The 23,113-nt window shown below is 53.3% G+C and overlaps 7 protein-coding genes across 7 annotated transcripts; 5 read left to right on the top strand and 2 right to left on the bottom strand.

The window, feature by feature from the left end:
* Positions 1 to 2: 2 nt before the first annotated feature.
* On the top strand, positions 3 to 1,121 carry JN550_002931 (uncharacterized protein; the record flags this gene model as incomplete). The annotated part of the gene is made up of 4 exons (XM_049314278.1): positions 3 to 148; positions 214 to 268; positions 325 to 445; positions 496 to 1,121. 4 exons carry the CDS (start codon positions 3 to 5, stop codon positions 1,119 to 1,121), a joined length of 948 nt encoding a protein of 315 aa, XP_049175456.1.
* A 374-nt stretch (positions 1,122 to 1,495) lies between these two features.
* Positions 1,496 to 2,899, bottom strand: JN550_002930 (uncharacterized protein; the record flags this gene model as incomplete). The annotated part of the gene is made up of 1 exon (XM_049314277.1): positions 1,496 to 2,899. The coding sequence occupies one exon, from the start codon at positions 2,897 to 2,899 to the stop codon at positions 1,496 to 1,498; it is 1,404 nt and encodes a 467-aa protein (XP_049175455.1).
* A 1,033-nt stretch (positions 2,900 to 3,932) lies between these two features.
* JN550_002929 (uncharacterized protein) lies at positions 3,933 to 4,910 on the bottom strand (the record flags this gene model as incomplete). Its single annotated transcript, XM_049314276.1, has 1 exon — positions 3,933 to 4,910. The coding sequence occupies one exon, from the start codon at positions 4,908 to 4,910 to the stop codon at positions 3,933 to 3,935; it is 978 nt and encodes a 325-aa protein (XP_049175454.1).
* Positions 4,911 to 6,736: 1,826 nt separating this feature from the next.
* Positions 6,737 to 8,434, top strand: JN550_002928 (uncharacterized protein; the record flags this gene model as incomplete). Its single annotated transcript, XM_049314275.1, has 2 exons — positions 6,737 to 6,877; positions 6,938 to 8,434. 2 exons carry the CDS (start codon positions 6,737 to 6,739, stop codon positions 8,432 to 8,434), a joined length of 1,638 nt encoding a protein of 545 aa, XP_049175453.1.
* A 1,630-nt stretch (positions 8,435 to 10,064) lies between these two features.
* On the top strand, positions 10,065 to 11,336 carry JN550_002927 (uncharacterized protein; the record flags this gene model as incomplete). Its single annotated transcript, XM_049314274.1, has 1 exon — positions 10,065 to 11,336. One exon carries the CDS (start codon positions 10,065 to 10,067, stop codon positions 11,334 to 11,336), a length of 1,272 nt encoding a protein of 423 aa, XP_049175452.1.
* Positions 11,337 to 14,823: 3,487 nt separating this feature from the next.
* On the top strand, positions 14,824 to 16,062 carry JN550_002926 (uncharacterized protein; the record flags this gene model as incomplete). Its single annotated transcript, XM_049314273.1, has 1 exon — positions 14,824 to 16,062. The coding sequence occupies one exon, from the start codon at positions 14,824 to 14,826 to the stop codon at positions 16,060 to 16,062; it is 1,239 nt and encodes a 412-aa protein (XP_049175451.1).
* A 1,397-nt stretch (positions 16,063 to 17,459) lies between these two features.
* Positions 17,460 to 22,633, top strand: JN550_002925 (uncharacterized protein; the record flags this gene model as incomplete). The annotated part of the gene is made up of 2 exons (XM_049314271.1): positions 17,460 to 17,707; positions 17,797 to 22,633. 2 exons carry the CDS (start codon positions 17,460 to 17,462, stop codon positions 22,631 to 22,633), a joined length of 5,085 nt encoding a protein of 1,694 aa, XP_049175450.1.
* Positions 22,634 to 23,113: the final 480 nt, after the last annotated feature.

The raw sequence follows: 23,113 nt of genomic DNA, 5'->3' as shown, positions 1-23,113 counted from the left end.
ATATGGCAAGAGATGCCATCGAACAGATTGACTTGACTCTGAGACTGATAGAGTCTTACCCAGCGACTTTCCAACTGGTTTCGGAGCCAGACGAGGTTCCAGGAGTCTACGCTTCAGGGAAAATTGCTTGTTCCATAGGAATCGAAGGGTACGCTCTCTCAAAGCCCATACTTGAGGCATAGTGTGGCTTACTGACTTTCATTGGCCCATCAGCCTGCATATGGCTGGTAACATCATCGGCATCATTCGCGCTTTCTATAGACTCGGCGTGAGATACGTGGGTTTCTTCGCCCAGCAGTATCAGGACATAACTAATCTACATAGTGTACCCTCACACACGTGTGCAACAATGCCTTCGCAGACAGTTCTACATCAAAGATTGGCCCTGTACACGGCGGATTATCCAATCTTGGACGATCAGCTGTTGTTGAAATGAACCGACTTGGTAAACATCAAAAGCAGCCTTGTATATGTGTGGTACTGATCTGAAGGCAGGTATGATCGTTGATATTTCGCACGTCTCGGAAGATTGTGCTCGACAGGTGTTAAGTATGACTAGAGCACCAGTAATGTTCTCTCATTCGAACGCGAAGAGCGTCTTCGAGTGCCCACGGAATGTTCCGGATGACGTCTTGGATATGGTACCTGCAAATGGCGGGATTGTAATGGTCACGTTCGTTCCAGAACACGTCGCGACGAGACGGAGAGACGCGACTCTTGACATGGTCCTAGACCATCTGTTCTACATTGCCAATAGAATCGGGTGGGACCACGTTGGCTTGGGCTCCGATTTCGACGGCATTGCATCGGTAATCAAGGATCTTGAAGACGTCAAGTGCTATCCTAGGCTTTTGAAAGCAATTCTTGACCGAGGCGCGACAGAAGAGCAGCTTGCAAAGGTAGCCGGCGCAAACATTCTCCGAGTATGGAGAGGTGTAAGTAAAGTGAGGAACGAGATGAAAGCAGAAGGTGCTATGCCTGTTGAAGATGTCTGGGAAGATCGTACGTGGTGGAGATATGACGGGTACTACCAGATGCCAGACCCGGACCCGGAGGACAAATTGGGCTTGGATTGGTACGGAGTACCGCCACCGGACGAGGGGCTGTATCTGGAAAATTGAAATATTTAGTAAACCTAATTCGTATCTCAAACATGAATACGAAAGGGAAGAGAGAGAAAAAAAAGAGAGAAAGAGGAAAAGTGAATCAGGATGCCGTTGATAAAACGACAAGAGTTGTAGCAATTTGTCATGTAAAGCGTTCATAGAGACTACCTAAGCTTTAATGATCCTTCCGGCATCGTTATGGGTAAGGTTCATCATAGTGACTGCAACTACTGGGCTAATAAAGTTGCGAAGCAGTAAACCGCCAGTCACCCCTGTTTCCAAATATGTGAATAAGGACGTAGCAGATTGGCATCCAACCCAAATAGAAAATTTTCTCTATAAGTATTGATATTCATTCCCTTTCTAATCGAATTATTAAGTTATGCTATCTAATACAAAGGTTGAGACCCTGGAGTTGATGCAAATGCTTCTTCGAGCACAGTGAGGCCGAATTCCAACTGCTCTTTCGTGATGGTGATAGGAGGTGCAATACGAAACGTGCCACCAAAGCTAGGATGGCTGCTTAGGTTTGCCCATACGCCGAGCTCGTACGCACGGTCGCCGATTTCCTTAGCCAAGTCAAGATCTGGTGTTTTCGTCGACCGATCCGCGACAATCTCGACGCCAGCCATCAAGCCTCGACCCCGAACATCACCGATGCAACCGTACCTGCCCTCCAACCTTTTCAGTCCCGCATGCAATATCTTACCCAGCTCCTTCGACTGGTTTACCAAGTTGTCTCGTACCACAATCTCAAGCACTTTGTCGCCAACTGCCGCCGGGAGTGGATCATTAATATGAGTCGTATAGAAACAGAAGTCTCTCTCCTTGCAAGTCTTCTCGATCTTTGCACTGGTTACAACGGCGCTGAGTGGCAGCCCGTTGCCCAAGGTCTTACTGAGTGTCAGGATATCCGGCACGACATCGTCATGGATAATAGCCATCAAATCTCCGCAACGACCAACACCCGTCTGCGCCTCATCGACGATAAGAAGCATGCCTCTGCGTTCGCAATGCTTCTTCATTGCTTTGAGATAACCAGCGGGAAGCACGTGCATTCCGGCCGATGACTGAATAGGCTCGACAATGCAAGCAGCCAAAGAACCGCAGGAGGCCATATCGATCATTTTCCAGCCGTATTCAAGTTCAGCTTCCCAGTCATAACTGCCGTCTGGTTTCCGGAAGATGGTCCGATAGGCATTCGGCTGTGGTAGCATGTGCATGCCTGGCATCAATGGTCCCTGTCCTTTCCTGCCGAAATGATACTGGGTGCCAAGAGCCTGAGCTGTGACGCCATGCCAACTTGCACCCAAGCCTACAATCTCAAACTTGCCAGTGAACACCTTGGCCATTTTGATCGCAGCTTCATTGCTCTCACCCCCAGTGGACAGGAAGAAAGCCTTGTCCAGGCCCGCGGGCAGGAGGTTACATAATCTGTCCGCGAGAGAGATCACCGGTGGGGAGACCATGCCGGAGAAGAGATGGTCAAGGTTGGCTGCGTGTTCAGTGATTGTCTTCACAATCTCGGGGTGGCCATGACCGAGCAGGCACGACATCTGACCTGACGTCCAGTCCAGCACTTTGTGGCCCGAGGCAGTGTAGACATACAGGCCCTTGGCGCCACAAATAACATCTTTGTTAAAGCTGGTACCGTAGTACAACAAGTGTTTTTCTGTCTTCCTCCGTAATGATTCCTCGTCAACATTCTGATAGAGCACTGGGGCGGCATCTGATTTAGAAAAGGAAGGAAGTGCACCGCCAGTTGGCTGCTCGCCAATGATTCCAGGTGCCATCGTGTAATTAGGACGTCGAAGGGGTGAAGTAGCTTAAGAAAATAACCACCACAGAATCAGAACCTACGGATATTAGACCTTTCGAGGCCGCATATTATACGATTTTCAGTACGTTCTACTTGTGGAATCCTGACTTCATCAGATTGGCCAAAATGCCCGAAGTTCGGAACGTGCGAGGGCTTAGCAATGAGAGCTATCCGCGGCTTGTGGGTTCGTGTCGGCGCTTCACTTAAACAGTAACGACACGTTCCTTATCAATTCCGCGGGCAACGTCGGGGCTCCACCCCTCCACGCCGGACAAGCCTTGCGTTGCACCAGGGGTGCGCAGCGATAAGGAATTTTTGAGCTACTAAGACAATCGGCAAGTCGTATCGTGTGTTCGTAACCTTCTTACCAAACCTGATTATTATATTTGCCATTTAGTTACTTCAGGCATATAAAATACACGGTTAACCAACACACTTAGAAAGGATTAGCAGGGTTTGGATGAGGCCGGTGTTGCTGAAACTTCTGGTCATGCTACGGAATCTAATGCTGCTACATACGAAAGCAGAAGTTTTGAGATTTCGAATACCCTCAGTTTCACTTAAGCGGATGGGCTCGACGCTATTTCCCTAGGAACTATCTAGGCGGAAGTGCATGGTGTACAATGCTCTCCGTCGCCAGGTTTCCATGCGCTAGTAGATGTTGACTCTGCACATAGTGTGGTCCTCAACTGGCATGGGCCGAAATATGCATCCGAGGATACAAAGAGTACCTTCGTGTGGTGGCGTGTGTCTATGATTAAATCGATTGTGATGATAGGAAGGCCTCGGCGACTTGACGCGATGCATGCTAGTGATGTTGCGCGGGTAGGAACGAATCTAAATGAATAAATGCCTATAATCACGAAAAGCATCTTTTGAATGTCTTAAGGCATATACACGCGCCCGCTCATGGTATTCACCAATGGATCTTCAGATCATTCCCTGTGCCAACCAAAACATATGCAAAGCCCCTAAACTCCAAACGCTTGCCCAGCCGATCCAGCGGCCTAGGGCAGGCCATAATGCGAAAGGCAGATCCCATGAAACGGTATAATATCCGTCGGATGTCTTCGCCCATCTTCGTAATCCCATTGCTCGTATATTGATAATCGGTGCATAAACAAAGCAATATCACCCTGCATGTTGGTGTTGAATGCTGTACGGTCCGGTTCGTCGACCATGTCCATCCATTTCCATCCCTGCATGGCTCCAGGAGCCGGAATTAGCTCAGTAGCTTCGTTGACCTCTCGATCAGATGCTACCCTGAAAATTGCATAGCCGGTGTTCAACCTGGTGCCTGGGGGGAAAGGGCGCGTAAATGAGCCCAGGGTAGACCGATCCAAGGTCTTTGGCTGAAGTCGCTCAGTGTCTACAAGTGGCGGTCGGTAGCCAGGGAGCATGCAGGCATCGTACTGCGACAGCTTCCGAAACAAGCTGCTGACCTGCCTCGAAGTTGTCTCAACATGCTCCGGCAGACTTGTCAGACGGAAGGCGAAGGGCTCCTGTGTCGTTGAATCATTGACCTTGATGGTCAGGCTCTTCAAAGGACTCTCAACGTCGAGTACAGCGAGCGCCAGTGCCACAAGAGATGTGTGCAGATAATGATCATACTCCACGACGATGTGCTGAACGGACATGCTCGCTGCGAGGAACAATGCTCCACATTTGCTAGGATTGTTTCGGCTCCATCGCTTCACTTGAGCCCATTCAAGGACATCGGTGTTGACGTTGAGCTTTGGAGTCTTGGCCAGGTGACGCATCCGTTCCAGGCGACGATCATCCACTGCGTCGTCTGCCAAACACCTCCTCAGGAGCGGCTTGCTTATCTGTAGTTGCTTGTATGCCCTCAGCGACTCAGCACGAGCCTCGTGACTGACGAACAATAAGGCAGGCTGGGGGGTCAGTGTTGACTTGTAGTCGCCCGTCAACAGATAATGCGCCCACCAATCAGACTCAGACGCCCAGTTCCAAGCATCCATGTCCATTTTCAGCCTGAAGTAGATAGTCCGTTGTGGTAGTGCATTTCGCCAGATCTTGCACCGGAGTTCGGGAGGTAAAAGCCCGAACTGAGGGAAAGCAGCTTCCAGCTGCATCATCGATGCGTCAAGAGCGCTCTCAGTAGGTCTTCGACTCGTTGTCAAGAATGACTGGAGTAGTACAATCGCGAGTCTGTCTGGTATCTGTTGTCCCGATTCATTGTAAACAAGCAGACTTGCATTCGATCTTTGTCAGTAGAATAGGGGTCTCGGAATATTTTTACTCAGCGGATCCACTCGAGGGACCACATCGGGAGATAACGTATGTTGGCACCCTTATTTTCCCTCTAGCCAGACCGTGGCGTGATGGCGGTCGCCGGCTGTCAGATTTTCGCCGGGGAGACAATGAATAAGTGGGTTGAACGTGAGGGCGACGAGTCATGGCACCCGTGTGTGGGTAGTTGAGAGTTATGGTGGGATACCTAGACACTCTGGCTCAAAAAACAGGCAATAGCTATAGCATTTGTGGGATTGGCATACATGTCTCAACTATAGTGCACAGCACCAGGTAGGTAGCGCAAGTTATATTTTGAGTGCATTGGGTTCATTGGAAATGCGCGAACTCAATGCGATGCGATGCCTCGAGCTGGAGGAACGAGAGGCCAACTTAGCTATCTCTTAGCGCTCGGCAGTGCGCTATGGCCCAGCGGTGCGAGTCACTGGACGGAGTGTGGATTGAGCTAACCCCCCTACCTTACGGAGCAGCCGAGGCTCTCCGAGTTCTTCATGCTCTAGTTATGAAGAGCCTCGTCTTGGCTTATAGAGAGCGCTCTGGCCGGACGTAGGTTGCACCATAAAATAGATTTCGGATTCGCCCGCCCAACCCGTTTTAGCGACTACCGTTGGCGAGGCTGCGAAAGGGTAGCCCTGGGTCCACAGTAATCTTTGCACGCCGTGTTGGAGCCAACTGTTCCGCAAGCCAACATACAACTCACTTGAAAAGGCGGCTCAGATTCGAAAGTATTTTGACTCAGAAGTTTGCATATGATTTATTGCTCAGCTAACTATCGTCAGAATAACTTATTCTCTTGTTGACTGTCTTTCTCCACCTCTGCTTGGCTAAGAGGCCCAAGGCACAGCATCCAAACGTTTAGTTACATATGAACAGACTTAGTTAAAGCCTGACATATCTCGATTGTCTATTGTGGCATCTTTCAGTAAATTGCATTGGCGCGGATTGGGTTGATCTCCGTGGCAGACGACGTCTTGCCCCAGTAGGCATTCAGCTGACCCAGACGAAAACCGTGCGACAGCCGTATGGCTTATTATCAATAGCTGGACATTGCGAGTCCAAACTGGAGATTCGTCAAGCTTTTGAACAAGCTTCACCCAATTAACGGCTTCTAGACCGCAGCTCTTATCTGACGTGCCTAGGGTGAAAGCCAATGTGCGGGGATCATGGGCCCAGGTCATCCAACGTTATCGGGACGGCCTATCAGCAATCGCCGTTCGAATCCAGGGGCGTCGATAGCATCGGTAGCACCCTTGCTGGATTCCATGGCTGCCCAGCTGTCTTGGGTCTGCAAGCCCCGGCCATCACCAGGAAGGACTATGCACCTGATCATATAACGAGGCAAGCCCCCAAGGGTTGCAGAGATGGGAGGCCACACAGCAGCAGGACTCGCCACGGCTGCATAAGGCTGCCTTCATATTCGTTCTTTGTAAACGTGTGCCTTCAACAAGACAGTATTCTTGTTAGCACTATTACCGACACTTCCTGGCCGTGGTTGGTATTCCGACAATGTACTTGAAGAAGGCAAGGGCATAGCAGAAAGATGTCTCCCAACGATGTTCCTTCATCCGAAAGAAGGGCTTCTGTCAGTGATGAGAACCGTCTGGCACAGTTTGGTTATAAGCAAGAGTTGAAGCGTGATTGGGGTCTGTCTCACAACTTCGGTGTCTCCTTCTCCATCATTGTACGTTACCAGCGCATCGCACTAGGCTCGGCAACAATGGATTGTTAATATTTCACACAGAGCGTCATCACAGGCCTGACGACTCTGTTCACTTATGGCCTCAACACCGGCGGACCAGCTGTCATGTCAATCAGCTGGATTGTGGTGTCCTTTTTCACCATGATGGTTGCGATCGCCATGGCTGAGATCGTTTCCGCGATTCCAACCTCAGGTGGCCCTTATTTCTGGGCAGCGATGCTTGCGCCTCCGCAGCACTCTCCATTCGCTGCGTGGATGACAGGCTGGTTTAACCTCTTAGGCCAGGTAGCTGTGACAACTGGTATCTCATTTGGACTGGCCAATTTGATTCCCACGGCTGTAGCTGTTAAAAACCCCGACTACGAATCTACACCAGCCAAGACGGTTGGCATCTATGCTGCCGTACTGGTGTCGCATGCCCTTGTCAACTCATTCGGAGTTCATGCCTTGCGGTTCTTGAATAACGCAAGTATCATTCTTCACTCGGCCGGTATTACTGCACTTTGCATCGCTGTTCTTGCCAAGGCTCCTTCCCATCAGCCTGGGTCATTCGTCTTCGGCTACTTTTACGATGGTACCGGTTTAGACGCACCTGGATGGAGCGACCGCGCGAGCGTCGGCTATGTTGTTGTATGTGGCGCCTTGCTTTCACAGTACACGCTCACGGGATTTGATGCCTCGGCCCATCTCTCTGAGGAGACCAAGAATGCATCATGGTCAGCACCCATAGGAGTTGTGTCCTCGGTTGGATTCAGTGCTCTATTTGGATTCTTTGTCCTCATGGCGCTCCTGTTTTCGATTCAGAACTTTGACGATGTTATCAACACTGAGGTCAACTACGGCTCGCCAGTCTTGAAGATATTTGTCGACGTATTCGGTGAGGACGGCGCCCTCGCCTTGTTTACCCTGATCATGGTATGTGTGTGGCATTGCGGCCTTTTCAGCATGACTTCGAATAGCCGAATGATGTTTGCTTTTGCCCGTGATCGGGGAATACCACACTTCTTCCATCAAGTGGACACTCGGTTTCGTAGCCCGATTCGTACTGTGTGGCTTGCAGCGACTCTCAGTTTTATCCTCGCACTGCCTAGTCTCGGCTCGAGCGTTGCGTTCTCGGCTGCTACCAGTATCGCGACCATCGGGCTCTATATCTCCTACGGACTGCCTATACTGATAGGATTGATCTGGCAAAAGCCTTTCGAGGCAATGAAGGGTCCGTTCAATCTCAAAGGTCTCAGCCGTCCGATCGCTGGGATAGCATGTGCGTGGATCATGGCCATCACAGTTGTGTTCTGTCTTCCAACAAGTAATCCGGTGACCGATCAGACCTTGAACTATACCGTAGTGGCTGTGGGCATTATCGCAGTGGGCGCTACACTTGCATGGGTAATCAGTGCCAGGAAATGGTTCACAGGTCCTGCAGCAGAAGTGGCCGAGGCCATGAGGTTAGGCGTTGATTTGATGGAACCTGGTGCGCTGGAGGAGAAAGAGAAACACGTGGGAGCCAAGGAGATTGGCGCTGGGCCTGCCAGTGAGTGACATGTATCTGGGTGATTGGCAGATGGTGTAGTGGAGGGTCTGCTACCAAAGCAGCATGAGAAACGTGATATGCACAGAAGTTTGCGTTGAGTAGCGTTAAAGTATCACACCATATTCCCGAAGTGCATGTAACACATCGATGTGTTGAAATGGCATTGGATATCAAATTGCTAAGTTGCTAAGTTGCTCATGTCTTCTGTAAGGCTTAGGCTGACCCGCCAAACGATTTACGCACGTATAATTACTCAAACTATCTGTTAGCAGCGTTATGGTGAATTTGGACTATCACAAGCGATAGCTACCTTCATACTGCGCTTATTCGACCTTGAACTTTGGGATAAGTAGTACTCAAAGGTGGAAGCAGAACACCGGTGTCACCTGCAGGGCTTGTACAAATTGCGTTGTTATGATACCGTGATTTTGTGACGAAGTGATTATACACCCCCGAGTTCGGACGCGCTGGCATCAACAAAGGATTTATCGGATCCTATATCAGGCTAGATGAGGATATCAGGGCCTGGCCATTCCTTCGTTGGCTTATGTTCAAGGGTATTAAGTCAGGGCTGACCATGGCGCATCATCCACGGAAGACGTTCGTGTGGCTGACATTATAAGCAAATTCATATGTACATATAACCTCTACCGGACTATATCAATATATTCAGTACCCTTCTTGGCAGCTGTCTCCGGTTGTGTGGTTTAGACGTGGTCGTGTCCAGGCCAGACATACATTGTAGGCTCACCTAGTGACTCAAGTGCGCGACAGCGTCTCGTATGAGTCACGCCGCGCAAAAACATGAGAATGATTGTGATCGGTCTTAAGGCCGCCATCACGCAGTGAATCCTTCGGACCTGCCTCTAGGCGACAAGAATCTCTCCGGAATCTATCCGTGCAGATATGCAGCCGGAGTTATGCTACACCCCACCTCGGTCAAGGGCACCAGAGCCGAGGTGGCCAGCTGTTTAACGGTGCAGAATTTCGAAGTCGGGCGAACAGCGTACCGACTTAAGCCAATCAACTGATCCAGATCGAGACAAGCCCACACCAACTCCACCACCACTGAGCCATGGCTTAGAAATTGCCCTGGCTCTCAGATGCGCCTCGTACTTACCATGCTGCATCGCCGCGTGGGGTGGAGGGGTTTAAGAGTCATGCCCTGGCAAGGTGAGGCGCGTTGGTCTACCTCCCTACTGACACGGAGTCAGCTGATTGCGGTACCCAAAGACTTCTACCGTACTGGCCTGCGGGCCCTTGCTTTACTACAAGGGATCACGCTTCTCCAGCTGTGTGGCTGGTCCTAATCTCCGACAGTGTACGTGCCCAACCTCGACACCATTGCAGCGCCGTTTGGTATCACCGAGACAGCCAAGCCCATGACCACGGATTTAGCAGCCAGCTGTCGATGCTGTCAAGCATGATGGGGTCCTGTGGAGTGCAATGGCCCGCTGCCGAAGATAGTGGGGCCACCTCTGGATTTGTCAGACGATATGCCTGATGGACGAGATTTCGAAACAGAACCCCGGGATACTGGTCTCTGGGGCTATATAAGCGTGCGTTGGGCCCGGCAAGTAGGGGAACTTAGGAAAGCTACGTTCATATCTCCTGTCTCTTGTCCCTCACCGTTGAAATATGTCTCCTGAATCCGTACCATCACGTTTTGAGTCCGAGGCGGCGGACCCTTCGCCCCTGGGTGAACCCCTGGAGTTCCCGGTCTCGAAGCGAGTTGCCATCAACCGCTTCCTGAAGGGTGCCATGTCCGAGGGTCTGGCGAGCTGGGATGAGGACGATCTCTCAGCACGTGGCATTCCCGGCAAGGACCTCGCAACTCTGTATCGCAAGTGGGGAGAGGGTGGATGGGGCCAACTCTTGACTGGAAACGTCCAGATCCATCCTGGCCACCTTGAAGGAAAGGGCAACAAAATCATCCCCCCGGACGCGCCGTTCGAGGGTGAGCGCTTTGAAGGTTTCAAGGCCATTGCCGATGGTGCCAAGGCGCATGGGAGTTTAATTGTCGCTCAGGTCTCTCATGCTGGGCGCCAAGTGCCGGAGGATATTCAGCAGCACCCCGTCAGCGCAAGCGATGTGCAACTGATCACGCCGAGCATGGGTGGTAGAACATACGCAAAGCCCCGTGCTGCGACGAAGGAGGACATTGAGAGCTTCATCCAAGGCTTTACCCACGCTGCTGTGTACCTCGAGAAGGCGGGCTATGATGGTATCCAGCTCCATGGCGCCCACGGATACCTGCTTGCGCAGTTCCTCAGTCCAACGACCAACCTCAGAACTGACCAGTACGGTGGCAGCCTAGAGAACCGCATGCGCCTTATTCTGGAGATCGCAGCATCCATTCGGTCAAAGGTCTGCCCCCAGTTTATTCTAGGTATCAAGATCAACTCGGTGGAGTTCCAAGAAAAGGGATTCACAACAGACGACGCCGTTCTGCTCTGCCAGGCTCTGGAGAAGGCCGGGTTCGACTATGCCGAGACGAGCGGAGGCACCTACGAGTCCATGGGTTTCAAGTACCAGAAGGAGAGCACTCGGAAACGAGAGGCCTACTTTATCGAGTTCTCTGAACAGATCCACAAGTCGGTGAAGAATCTGAAGTTGTACACGACGGGAGGATTCAAGACCGTCTCTGGAATGGTCAAGGCCCTTGAGAGTGTTGATGGTATTGGCATCGGCAGAGCTGCGGCACAGGAAGCTGACCTGCCCAAGTTGCTGCTCTCGGGCAAAGCCAATGGCGTGAGGACGTGTGCTGTCGCCGAGGATAATCTATTCGTGCGCCTTGTAGGTGCCACCATGCAAATCAAGCAGATCGCCAACGGAGAGGAGCCGATTGATTTGTCAAAGGAGGAGAGCTTCCAGCAGATTTATGCAGCCCTTGGAATGCCGGCAGCTTAAAAGAAACCAATAGACTAGCGCTGTGCTTTGGTATATACACAGACAGGGGCGCATGATAGACTGAGGTAGACTGTACTAGAAATCATGATTGGTCTTTGATCCGAGTTGTTCATGCTATACTAGTGATGCACAGCCTAACAGTGGGCACGGCAGGGCAGTACACATTTGTTACACTAGAAGTATTCACCAATATAAAAAGATGGGACCTTATTTCAGATGAAATACACGCTACAGCCTGAATAACGATTGAAGCAATTGCTTGAGGTGTCTGGAGGAATTTTCAGTGGGGGCCGAGCGCAAATGATACGCTATAGAGCACTTATTACGCCGCGATGTTTCAACCAATCAGAGTCGAATCACTTGATTGGTTCATCTGGTCAATCGATTGGGGATGTAACTCAGTGGTAGAGTGTTCGCTTTGCACCACCTTGCAAAAGTGCGAAAAGTCCAGGTTTCGATCACCTGCTTCTCCAAGTATTCTTTTGTCTCGCCTTGCCCGGCTTTTTGCTGTTCACGTGAACTTATGGTTCACTTCGTTATCTTCATCTTAAGTTCCCTTGACGTGATGAATAATAAGTCTGATCACCCGTCGCAGTTAAAAAGTTTATGTCAACTGCATTAAGTAACCTACCTCTTCCACTTAGAAAATGGAACCGTCTGGCCGTTATCCAATATTAAGATGGAATAAAAAGGTCATGTCCTCGGCCAGGCTCGAACTGGCGACCTTCAGATATCCTGAATTATAATCAAGTCATACCAACTATATGAGACTGACGCTCTAACCAACTGAGCCACGAAGACTGAAACTTAGACGGGACCTCTAGCCCTTGGAGAAGTTTATAAGCTGGACTCATCAACGTTACGTTGATTGAAAGTATAATAAACCAAGGGTGTAGTCAACTCAAACGAACTCTTAAGAGAACATCAGAAAGGCACTTTACGGGACTCGCGATGCCCGCTAAAACGTATTGGCAAGGGTGATCAATATATCCACCTTCATCTATCGCACGGTATATTCAGAGCCCGTCCCCGTCGACCACGAAATAGAGGCTTACGTCTCGATCTAGGCAATAATCGGACCGTCCCAAAGCAGGATTTCCCACGCAACGGCCTGTGGAAAGTCTTTGACAGTGTCATGGCATGTTATAACCCCCTGCGTCCCTTGTGTGTTGTCTGTTATTCTAAAGAACAGACGGCTTCCGCGAACCAGAACCCAACATCGCTGTCTCCAATGCTGTAGCATGCTGCATCTGCAACGACAATCATCGCACAGGTCTTGTAACGAACCAGTTTGAAGTCATAGAGTTCTCGGCTTGGGACCCTGATCTGGCGAAGTGGAGCCGGGTTTGAATTATAGGGCCAAAAGAAGTTTCGAATCATTTGAAGAATATGATACTATATCAGGTGAGTCGCAACCACTGTCTCCTTAGGTTCTGAGAAAGGGGTGGCTCGTGTCACTAAAGAGTGAGTCAGGGTATCTTCATTCTTGGACGAGTAGATGGCCGTTTGGGGTGACTAGGGACGGGCTTCGACCAACGAGGCTGAAGAGTGAGAAAACCGGAAAGTTCCTGTCCAATGAGTCCATCAAGAGCTATTGGAAGGAGAATAATGGTGGCTGTTGTAAGCGCAGTCACAAACGAGGAATGTAGCTGCCTGGTGCTGCGGAGATTGACGATGCCAGTGTAACCAAGGAACTAAGTAGAGCTCTGCGTGAAAGCAAGGGGCAAATAAGGGACTCAGGCATCATATAGTTCTGGCGCCTGGACGAGGGTTGGCATTGCGCTCACTTCCATAGCTGCATGCTGTCTCTCCAGTAGGAAACCGCAAGCTCCCACTCAGCACGTCGGATTGAACGTGGGTAGTAGATGTTGCAGCCCAACAACTTCTCCGTAGCTCGTAGCGGAAGATTGCAAGCAAGTATGGGAAATGAATGTTTGTGATTTTGAACGCCTGAAGCTGTATCAACCCAGTGAATCTGGTGGCTTGTTTTTATATTTGCCTGCGTTGAATCACCTCCTGCTTTTACTTCCTGTGAATTGAACCTCTGGGTTGGCCATCAGGAGCCAGTGCATATTGTTATGGACCGGGTGGTTGGTGAGTCTCAAGCATGCTACGAGAAACGATGCAGCAAGAAGAAAGCAGAAAGCTGGAGTAGTCCCAGGAGATTCTGTCGAGCCCACCAATTGGGTTGGTCGCGGTTTCGCCATCCGCGCCGACCAGGGGAAATTATACTAGGCAGTTAGCTGGGCACATGACGGAGACACCCGCGGCTCAGGCATGGCAAGTTGCTACGATGCGTAATCGACATGGCACATATCCCAATCGCCGTGGGATGGCATCGAGGTGAAGTCATGACGTCCAAATTGTTGTCGCGTGGCCGGCAGCATGTATATGAGCGGCAGATGGCCGTCGGTTAGAGCAGACAGCTTCCGCTGGGTACGTTCCGATTGCTAGCCCACGAGCACCTGCGCCAGGCGTTTTCTGAACGTCGACGTGCTGGGACCGACTACGGGTTTGAACCGATGGTAGTGGAATACTATGGGACACGATGTTTGTGCATTTGTGCATTTGTGCTGATGTACGCTTCTCTTTTTGGAGCAGAGCATTGGGACGCGGGCTCATCTCGTCTGCAAGACATGCAGAGGACTGGACGGAACCCAGGTCTTAAACGGGTGCGGGCTGCCAGCCAGCCAGCCGGGCCATCCGAAGACCGGAGCTGGTGCGCAGAAGCCTCGGGCTCCGCAGAAGACGCAGAAGACGCAGAAGCTCGGCGAAGCGCTGATTTTCCCGCCTGGGCCTGGCTTCTTTCTCCCCGCATCCGCGATGGGCCGCCTGGCAGTTCTGGGTCACTTGGTTACCGGTACGTACGTCTCTGTGAGTTAAGTTGCTAAGATGCGAACTACCGGCACCCCCTACCTAGGAACTATAGGGGCATGCGATGGTGTGCAAGATGGACATAACCTCTCCTCCTCTCTTGCCTTCAAAGCCTATGCACATCCGTGGACAGGTCTAGGCTCCTGCCATAGTGACCCCGTAGACAAAGCTCGAAGTTCAATGCGGCATGCAAGGGTCTTGGGTCGATCGCCAGTTGAAGCTCCGTCATCACTGAGGTAAAAAGTCGGCCGTCGTCTGCAGCCCACTGACTAATGTGCCGGCCAGGCTAGAGTAATCGTGGAAACGTAACCCAAACTTACCCAAGTCAAGCCTGGAGTCTGGAGACCTTGGCTATTATTTACTGCCAGTGCTGCTTGCAAATGCCCGGCTCACACCACAGAATCATACCTCACGCCCTGGCTGCTCTCCGCCCCCAGTTCCATCGTTTCTAAACCTCGCCTGTAACTCGTCAACCCCCGCTACCCACGATCGCGCGCCGCCGAGGCTTGTAAGCCGACCCCGCCGTCGTTGCGAGAGCTCATCCAAGTGAGACCCGGAGGTCCCTGCGTCAGCTCCTGCGTCCCGCCGCATGCCGACTCTTGAGCAGCAGGCCATGGACCGGCGGAAGCAGGAGATGTGGCAGACCGACGCTGCCGACCTGCCGTCCTTCTATTCGCCACAGTCGCGGCCGGTCCCCGATCACGAAGACGGCGCCGCACCGAGCGCCGCGCAATTGCAGCGCGATGCCCTGTCTCTGGCCGCGCTCTCCTCGCTGAATGATGTGTCGAGACCACCCACGTCGGCGTCCACCCGTTCGGACGACCAGCTGCCGCCGCCGCCGTCGCTGCTGTCCCCTCAGTTCACCCCTCCGGCCACCCCCGGCATAGCGACACCGACCACCGAACAGCCTCGCAGCGTCCCCGTCGACTCGTCCCTGCCGTCCGGCGGTGCGGGGGCCAAGCGGCCGCGGCTCCTCGAGACGTTGCCCGAGGTGCAATGCATCGTGCGGGCGCGAATCCCGACGGTGGCCGGGACGGAGATGTTCCTCCACCTGTACACGAACAACGTGGACAACAAGGAGCACCTGGCCATTGTCTTTGGCCACAACATCAGGAGCAAGAGCCTGGACGCCCCGAGGCAGGGCGAGACGGAGATGGACCGCATGGTCCGGGGAGCCTACACGGGGAGGCTGTTCCCCGGCAGGACGACGAGCGGCATGATCAGCGCGGCCGAAGCCGCTGCGCAGGCGGCCCCGGGCACGCCTACGGGGCCGCCCTTGGTGCGCATACATTCAGAGTGCTACACGGGCGAGACGGCGTGGTCTGCGCGGTGCGACTGCGGCGAGCAGCTCGACGAAGCGGCGCGGCTCATGGCGCTGCCGACGCAGATCAGCAACGGAGGCATCATCATCTACCTGCGGCAGGAGGGACGGGGGATCGGGCTGGGCGAGAAGCTCAAGGCATATAACCTGCAAGACCTGGGCTCCGACACGGTGGAGGCGAATCTGCTGCTGCGGCACCCTGCCGATGCGCGCAGCTACGGGTTGGCGACGGCAATGCTCCTCGACCTTGGCCAGGAGGAGATCCGGCTGTTGACGAACAACCCCGACAAGATCCGGGCCGTGGAGGGGCCGAACCGGGAGGTCAAGGTTCGCGACCGGGTTGCCATGGTTCCGCTGAGCTGGAAGGGCAAGGGGGAAGGGTTCAGGAGCCGCGAGGTCGAGGGCTATCTCAAGACCAAGGTGAGAGATGTCGCGTTCCGGAGGGACCCCGTCGCAACCGTCACTGACAGCGTTCTACAGATCGAGAAGATGGGGCATATGCTAGATGCGGGTGGGATGCCTCCGTCGTGATGGTTACATAGACAAGTGGGCATGGCGGTATAGATGCAGAAAAGGAGACATAAAAGCTGGGGCGGGACTGAATATAGTCTTACAGGCGTACACAAAGCCTGGGTTGAGAGCTACATCGTGGAACCTCTGATACCAGCATATTCGAGGACCTTGCCATCACGTATGCGCCATGGCGTGAGGGCATCTATCTAGCACACATTGAGCCCTCGTCTCGCAGGTCAACTGGGCCGAAAAGAGCGTTTGTAGGTCCAGAGAGAAGAACAAGAGTCCAATTGCCACGGCGCAAGTCCGAATCCAAGAAGATGAGCATACTGCTTGAACACTGCGATCTAGGTCCTGGGCAAGCCTCGTTCGATTTGGGGCGAAACCTGGATGAGTCAGGGATTCTCCTCAACTGCATAGGCATGATCACTTGGCCAAGTCGGCCACAAAACGATGCCTCGTCTCGTTGCTGTGCTTCGAGGAGGCCACATGGGCGTGCAGGTAAACGGTAGCCGCCAGGATCAGAAACGGACAGGCGCCGACGCAGCTGCAGATGTGGAAATAGAAGGCTGATCTCCCGCATGGGCAGCGAAGCTGCACGGATACCGAAAGCGTCTTGAACAGATACACGGCGACCCTAGGTAGTACTTGATGCACTCAAGTAAGTACCTAACTTGGGCAATCAGCCAGGTAGAAGATACCCAGTAACTGCAGGTGGCCCTGCCCAACAAGAAAGGAACAAAAAACCCAGGTAGCTCCCATGCTGCAGGCTGGTCCGGTAACCTGGCCCTGGAGCCCAGCGGCATCCAACCCCACCACTGGCCCGTCTCGCCGTCAGGGCTGTCTCGGGGACCGTTGCCCCGCATTCCTCCAGGGCTCCAGGGCTATCAGTTTCACTGGACTCCAGCTAGGCACCTAACTAACTTAGGTAGTGACTGACCCTGGCTGGCAGGGCTGCCACTGGGATCGGCTTCCCCAAGATTCAATTAGCGCGTTTGCGCGTCCCATCGCAACTGGAGCCAATTCTTTTTTTTTTTTTTTCCCCCGTTCCCTCGGAGCTAACAAGTTTAGGTACGCGTGTAGGTATCGCCAGTACCACAGCTATCGACTGCCAGAGTCTAACAGCTTGCCAAAGCCCAGCCCTGGCTCAAAGTTGACGAAGAAGTAACTTCTCTGACCCTCACGCGCGTAAGAATGCAGATACAGTAGTTTCAAGTCCACCCCATTCTCTTAATCCCCCCCTCCCCCGGCTTCTTTCTTCTGCATCTGTTCCTCTTGTCACTTTTCCTCTGCGCCATCCCGGAACTTTTCCCCCTCTGTGTCCGATTAATACATCCATACCGAGAACTTCTTCCGCCACCACCACCGCCGGCCACGAACCGAACCACCCTCATGCCATTGTGATGGCCTCACCCATGCGACTACGCCTTGTCGTGCGTCGAAACGGACTCCCCGAGGCCAACGTGGTCTGGCCCGTCCCTCCGCACAACAGTCCTACCGTCGCCAAGCTGCTGGAGCAAGTCAACGACATCCTGCCTCTGGAGAGTGGTGAATGGGGCCTCGAGGATTACGCCGTCGAACTCCGGGGCAGCGATGGCTCCAGCTTCGAGTGCCTGCACTTTCAGTCCGTTCGCGACGTACTGAAGGATGATGACCAGATCTTGTGCGTCCTGCCCATCCTACGTACCTCGGCACTCTCTCGTTGTGTGTTGCTGCCTCGGCATGACCAAGTCGCTAACAGACCCCTGATAGCATCCGCCCTCTATTCACAGACGACCTCCGACGGCGCCGAGTCAGCGGGCGGCACCAGATCTCGACTGACGGCAAGCACCTCATCGATGGCATAGCATTCGGGAGGCCCTTGCTCAAGGCCCCTCGGGGTCGCCCGGCTTTTGACATCCCGCCACGGAAGCGCCGTCGCATTGGCTACGAGGACCACGACGCCGATGACCGCGACGAGGAGGACGAAGACGACGCCGATTACGAGCAGGGAGAGGAGGATGAGGAAGAAGAAGAAGAGGACGAAGAAGACACGCCCATGCTGCTGCTCACTAATGGGGAGGATGAGCACCGAGAAAGCCGCCGGAGAAGTGTCAGGTTGGCTACAGACTTTGACAACCTCGACGCTGACGATATTGACGAGGAAGAACCCGGATCGGACGAGAACGCTGACCACGACGACGAAGATCTCACCAGAGAGCTCCAAGATCTGCAGAGCCCCGGCGGAACCCATGGCATAGACCGTCACTCCGCTGAAAGGGAGCGGGCCTCGCCCCTGCAAGATAAACAGCCACGACGGTTCTCACGACCCGGCTCCCCGCGGCGCTCTCGTGGCCGTAGGTCCGAGACTCCTCAGCCCGTGCCATCCTCGCATGAAGACAGCTCACTAGACCTGGAAGTACTTGATAAAATCAGTACATTGCGGGCTGCTTTTCCTGCTGCCCCGTTGCGTGTGTGCAGAGAGATTCTTACCGCCGAGGATGGCGACTTGAGGAAGTCTTATCTCGCCTTATTGCAAGGATTCAAACCAGCAATCTCCGAATCCGACCTCGTCAAACGATGGCATCAACGTCTCCCAGGACCTGGCAGCAGTGGAAATTTGGAGACCTCCCCGCGACAACCCCCACAGCCAGCGGCTGGCGTCGACGAGTCAACGGCAAAGAGCGCCAACGAAGTGGACGATGATGCCCAAGACCAGGAGGACGCAGAATCGGACGAGGACGACGACGGGGATGTCACACCTTTCGTCCGACGATTTGACCGCCAAGGTCTGCCCCCTGGAACAATCTCGTCAGGTAATGGTCTCAAAGCCATGGCCGGCATTTCCGCCTCCTTCACGAGCAGCAGAGCACATGGCGAAAGTAAGGCTACATCAGCAACGCTGACTGCCAGCAAAACGAGCTTTGATGATCTGGACGAGGCAGACGAAGACGACACTTCGAGCAGTGCGGCGAGTTCCAGCTCGGGCTCGAGCTCCGAAGAAGGGGAGCTGAGCGACCCTTCGAGTTCAGATGATTCATCGTCAGCCAATGACGAGGACGAAGACCCGGCGTCAGGCGATGCCAGTAACAACGAGGCCCGTTCCGATTCTAGTACTAGCAGCTCTGAGGACGGTGGCGATAACCACGACGACAGCGACGATGACAGCGGCCCTGAAGAGATGACTGCAAAATCCACTGCGAAATCCAAGCCCATCGGCCGTACTGCTTCTGGCAAAGATAGTTCCGACGCCACTTCGAGCAGCAGCGAGGACTCAGACGCTGATGACGAGACATCCTCCTCCTCCGAAAGCTCGGATGACGAAAGCTCCGACGACGATAGTAGTAATCCCGAGTCGAGCCCAGAGTCGGAGAGCGATGAGGATGCACTTGCTGCGAAGCGAACCACAAAGCATGCTATGGCCCTGCAACAGGGTCTGTGTCTGCCCAGCGGTGAGATAACCCAGTCACAATCTCCCTCGGTACCATCCCAACACGCGGTCCCTCCCGGCCAGGGAAAATTCGCCACGCGGAAACGCAACATTCGGCGCAGAGAAGCCGAAAGGGCCAAGAAACAGGTTGCCCAGGCCCAGACCCCCGAGCACACGCAGGCGAACACCTCGCTTGCTTTGCCAATATCAACGTCTGCTAGTCTTGAAAATGACAAATCGAAAGAGCAAGAACTCTTTGAGGCCAAGCGACAAGCTTTGCTCGATGCTCTTGCGAATGGCGGAGTCGAGGTCGGGCCAGGCAGTCAATCTGGCCTTGAGGGTTCTATCGCTCCGCAAACCAACAAGAGAAAGCGGAACGAGGCAGACTCTGCTAAGGCTGCAGACACCGAGGCCAACGAGGTTGAGGCATCGATACCGCGTGACGACTCGGTAACTGCTGCGCTCACCCTGGAGGCTCCGTCGCCAGATTCAGTAAAGAGACGGCGATTAGACCTTGGTGCAGGGCGCCGCATGCTGTTCGGTGCGCTCGGCCTTCGCAATCCCAGGACCAAGGATGATGAGGACAACCTCCGCAATAGACTCATGAAAGATGTTCGACCTTTGCAGAATGCGCGATTGGCAGAGGACGACGGGAAAGCGAGCACGGCCGAGACGGAGATCGGAAAGGAAAACGCTGCAGAGAATACGACGGCAGATCCTGACGCCTGGAAGGACAGGATTGTCTACCGAGCCGTTGAGTGTTGCCAGGCTGATGTCGTACTCAGTGAACCTCCTTTCCCGTTTGTCCAAAGATGGGATCCACAGCAACAAGGCAATTGGTTCACCAAGAAGAACAAACGCGGCGGGCGTGGCAAGAAAGCGGAGCGCAACCAGTTGCATTTCTACCAAGATGATTCGCGCGGAACGAAGGGATCATACGGCGATTCTCAAGGTTGGGACGAGAGCTACTATAATGAAGCGATGGGGGCTGGCCAGGAGTCTCTCGACGCCGACGTCGAGCTGAACTATGATGATGTGGAGCAGCCTTTGGATTCGACCAGGGACACAGGCGATGAGACAACCCGCTTGAGCGACTTGGACGACCTGCCCCCGTTGCCTGATAACGTTGAGGATCTGAAGCCCTTGCAGCCGGGCGAGGCACAGAATGGCATGGTTATCACGTGGAAACAGTACATTCTTTCAAAAGCAACAAACTGGCAGCCCCAGCTGTTAAGTTTAACCGGCGTCATCTGTAGAATTGATGACAATACCGCCGGTCTCGAGGTCGTACTGGCGAAGAGAGATCGCGATCTAGAGCATGCAGAGAAGCAGTATGACGATCGAACCGGGCAACGTATCTACGACAAATTCGAAGCCCCAGATTTAGGTGAGGAAGAAGACGAGGATGAGGATACTAGGCGAGCAAATGAAGGTTACCGCACGCTTAGTTTTGACACCATGATGGACCCCAGGATCGTACAACCTGCCATATCCCTGGATGAAACCTCTTTGGAGCCTATTGTGCCCTCGATAGAGGACAGACCAGAGGAGCTGCTGGCCGAGACTGAAACCGCTGTTGACTTTAGGGACACCACCTTCGAGGGGTTCGGAGATGAGATCGAGCCACAACGGCAAGAGGCGGCGGAGCTCATGGATACTACCTCGGAGCTGCCCAAGGCGACAAAGGGCCATGTCGAAACTCCGGGGCCGGGGACTGCAACGGAGCAGCGCGAAACCCCAGCATTAGGTACTTCAAACATTTCCTCCGACGACCATGCGGAACAGGAACGCCAACCTGCCAATTTGTCCTTGTCTGACACATCACAGATTAGCAGTCCGTCGCGGCAGCTTCAGGCGGAGACGATTAGCCAGCTTCTTGAACCGTCACCCAACCAAGGCACTGCCGACGACGTGTCACCCGTGGCTGATGAACCGACCTCTGAACACGCCATGACAGACCTGGTCTCGGACGGTGGAGAAGACTCTTCACTCCATATCCATGATGCTGAACTCATTACCGGGACACCCAAGGTCACGTACCCGACGCTCATGGGCCGTCCATCGTCTGCCGGAAGTGCTCACAGCGGCCGTCAGCCGGATTTGTCCATGGACCTGGGCATTGCTGGGGAAGACTCTTTCCGGGCAACAACCGAAGGCTCCATCAACGAAGATCAAAATACCGGTCCTTCTCCTCTACTAGGCGAAGACTCCACGGTAGTATATGGAGAGAGAGACACGGCGAAACCTACCCCTTCTCCAGTCATAGATCAACTCAACCAAAAAATTGAGTTCAGCACCAAGGCCAAAGAAACTCCCGGGTCAAAGATGAGTTCTGTCCCTTCATCCTCACGGGCCAGCTCGTCCTCACTGGCCTCTCTAAACACCCTTTGGTGCACTGCAACCTCGTCCCGCAGAACACAGACCCCTTCGAGAACGCAGCTGCTCTCATCGCTCAAGTCGCAGAAGTCGCAGGCGGCAAGAAATCAGAACCATGAATACGAGGAAGCAATGCAGAAGCTAGACAGATCTTCTGATGACGACGTTTCAGAAGATGCTAGCAGGATTAGTGGTAGTTTTCGGCCCGACCGCCAATCACTGAAGCTTCCAACGCAGTTCTCATCGATAGATAACGTCCCCAATAACGACTGGGACGTGAATGATTCCAGCTCCGACCGCTCCTCTTTGCGTACCCCGCGTGCCCAGACCGATGTCAAGTTCTCAACGTCTGTCATTGCTTGCGACGGGGGCCTACATCGTAACTCTCCAGAATCAGTCGTTGCGATCAAAACCCGGGAGTCACCTCCCGCGACCCGGACAAGAAAGGCAGCTCAATCATCGCAGCCAAAGTTTTCCGTTCCACGCGGAACACAGGTTCTCGAGATAAGCTCAGATTCTGACGATCCAAAGTTCGCGGAGGACTACGCGGACGATGATGCAGATGAGAAATACTCACCGGCCAGTCCTCCTAAAGGCTCTAGATGGGCCAAGAAAAGTAACCCGACAAGGAGCTCGACGGCACCACTTGCATCTCAGAAGGGTCTGGCATCCAAGGCGAATGTTGGAGCCATCAGCGCCCCTCAGAACTCGTATGGCCCGCAGCTGAAGGACATGGAGAGTGCCGCGGCTGTGATTAAGCGAATCAAGGGAAAGGGAAAGCGCAAGTCATATGCGAGAATTTAGGAGGTATTCGTGAAAAGGTCTTGAGATCAAGCATCGCACAGTGTCTTGACATGAGAAGCGCAACAGCGTTGGATGTTTCTCCTGTAGCCTATGTGATTCATTCGCTTGGTATTGAAGCTCGAGGCATTCAACAGCGACCTTGCATAGTGTGATCAATGCCATTGTTCTCTGATGCAGTAGCCCACTTGCGAAATATATTGATTCACTCCTGTGCTAGAAATTGATCAATGACTATGCTGTCCGTATATCACATTGCCGTGAGGCTTCAATTAGCCTTTGATTATCGTAGAGGAATCTTGTAAATGCGCCACATTGATTGGCACCTGAGTTAGGGGGCCAATAATACGCGTTGTCCGACCTCTTATCTTTGACGTACGTACAATGCCGCCTCAGAAGTACTAGCCTTACAAGCCTTATCTAAACACAAAGCCGAGCTGCGCATCGAGCATCTCCGGATTGCTGTGTGTGATAACAATACTA

This window comes from Neoarthrinium moseri (genome assembly GCF_022829205.1).
Source record: "Neoarthrinium moseri strain CBS 164.80 chromosome Unknown scaffold6_Wmoseri_CBS_16480, whole genome shotgun sequence".
Classification (NCBI taxonomy): Eukaryota; Fungi; Ascomycota; class Sordariomycetes; order Amphisphaeriales; family Apiosporaceae; genus Neoarthrinium; species Neoarthrinium moseri.
The sequence above is the reverse complement of the archived record's forward strand: the minus strand, read 5'-3'. Positions and strand labels throughout refer to the sequence as shown.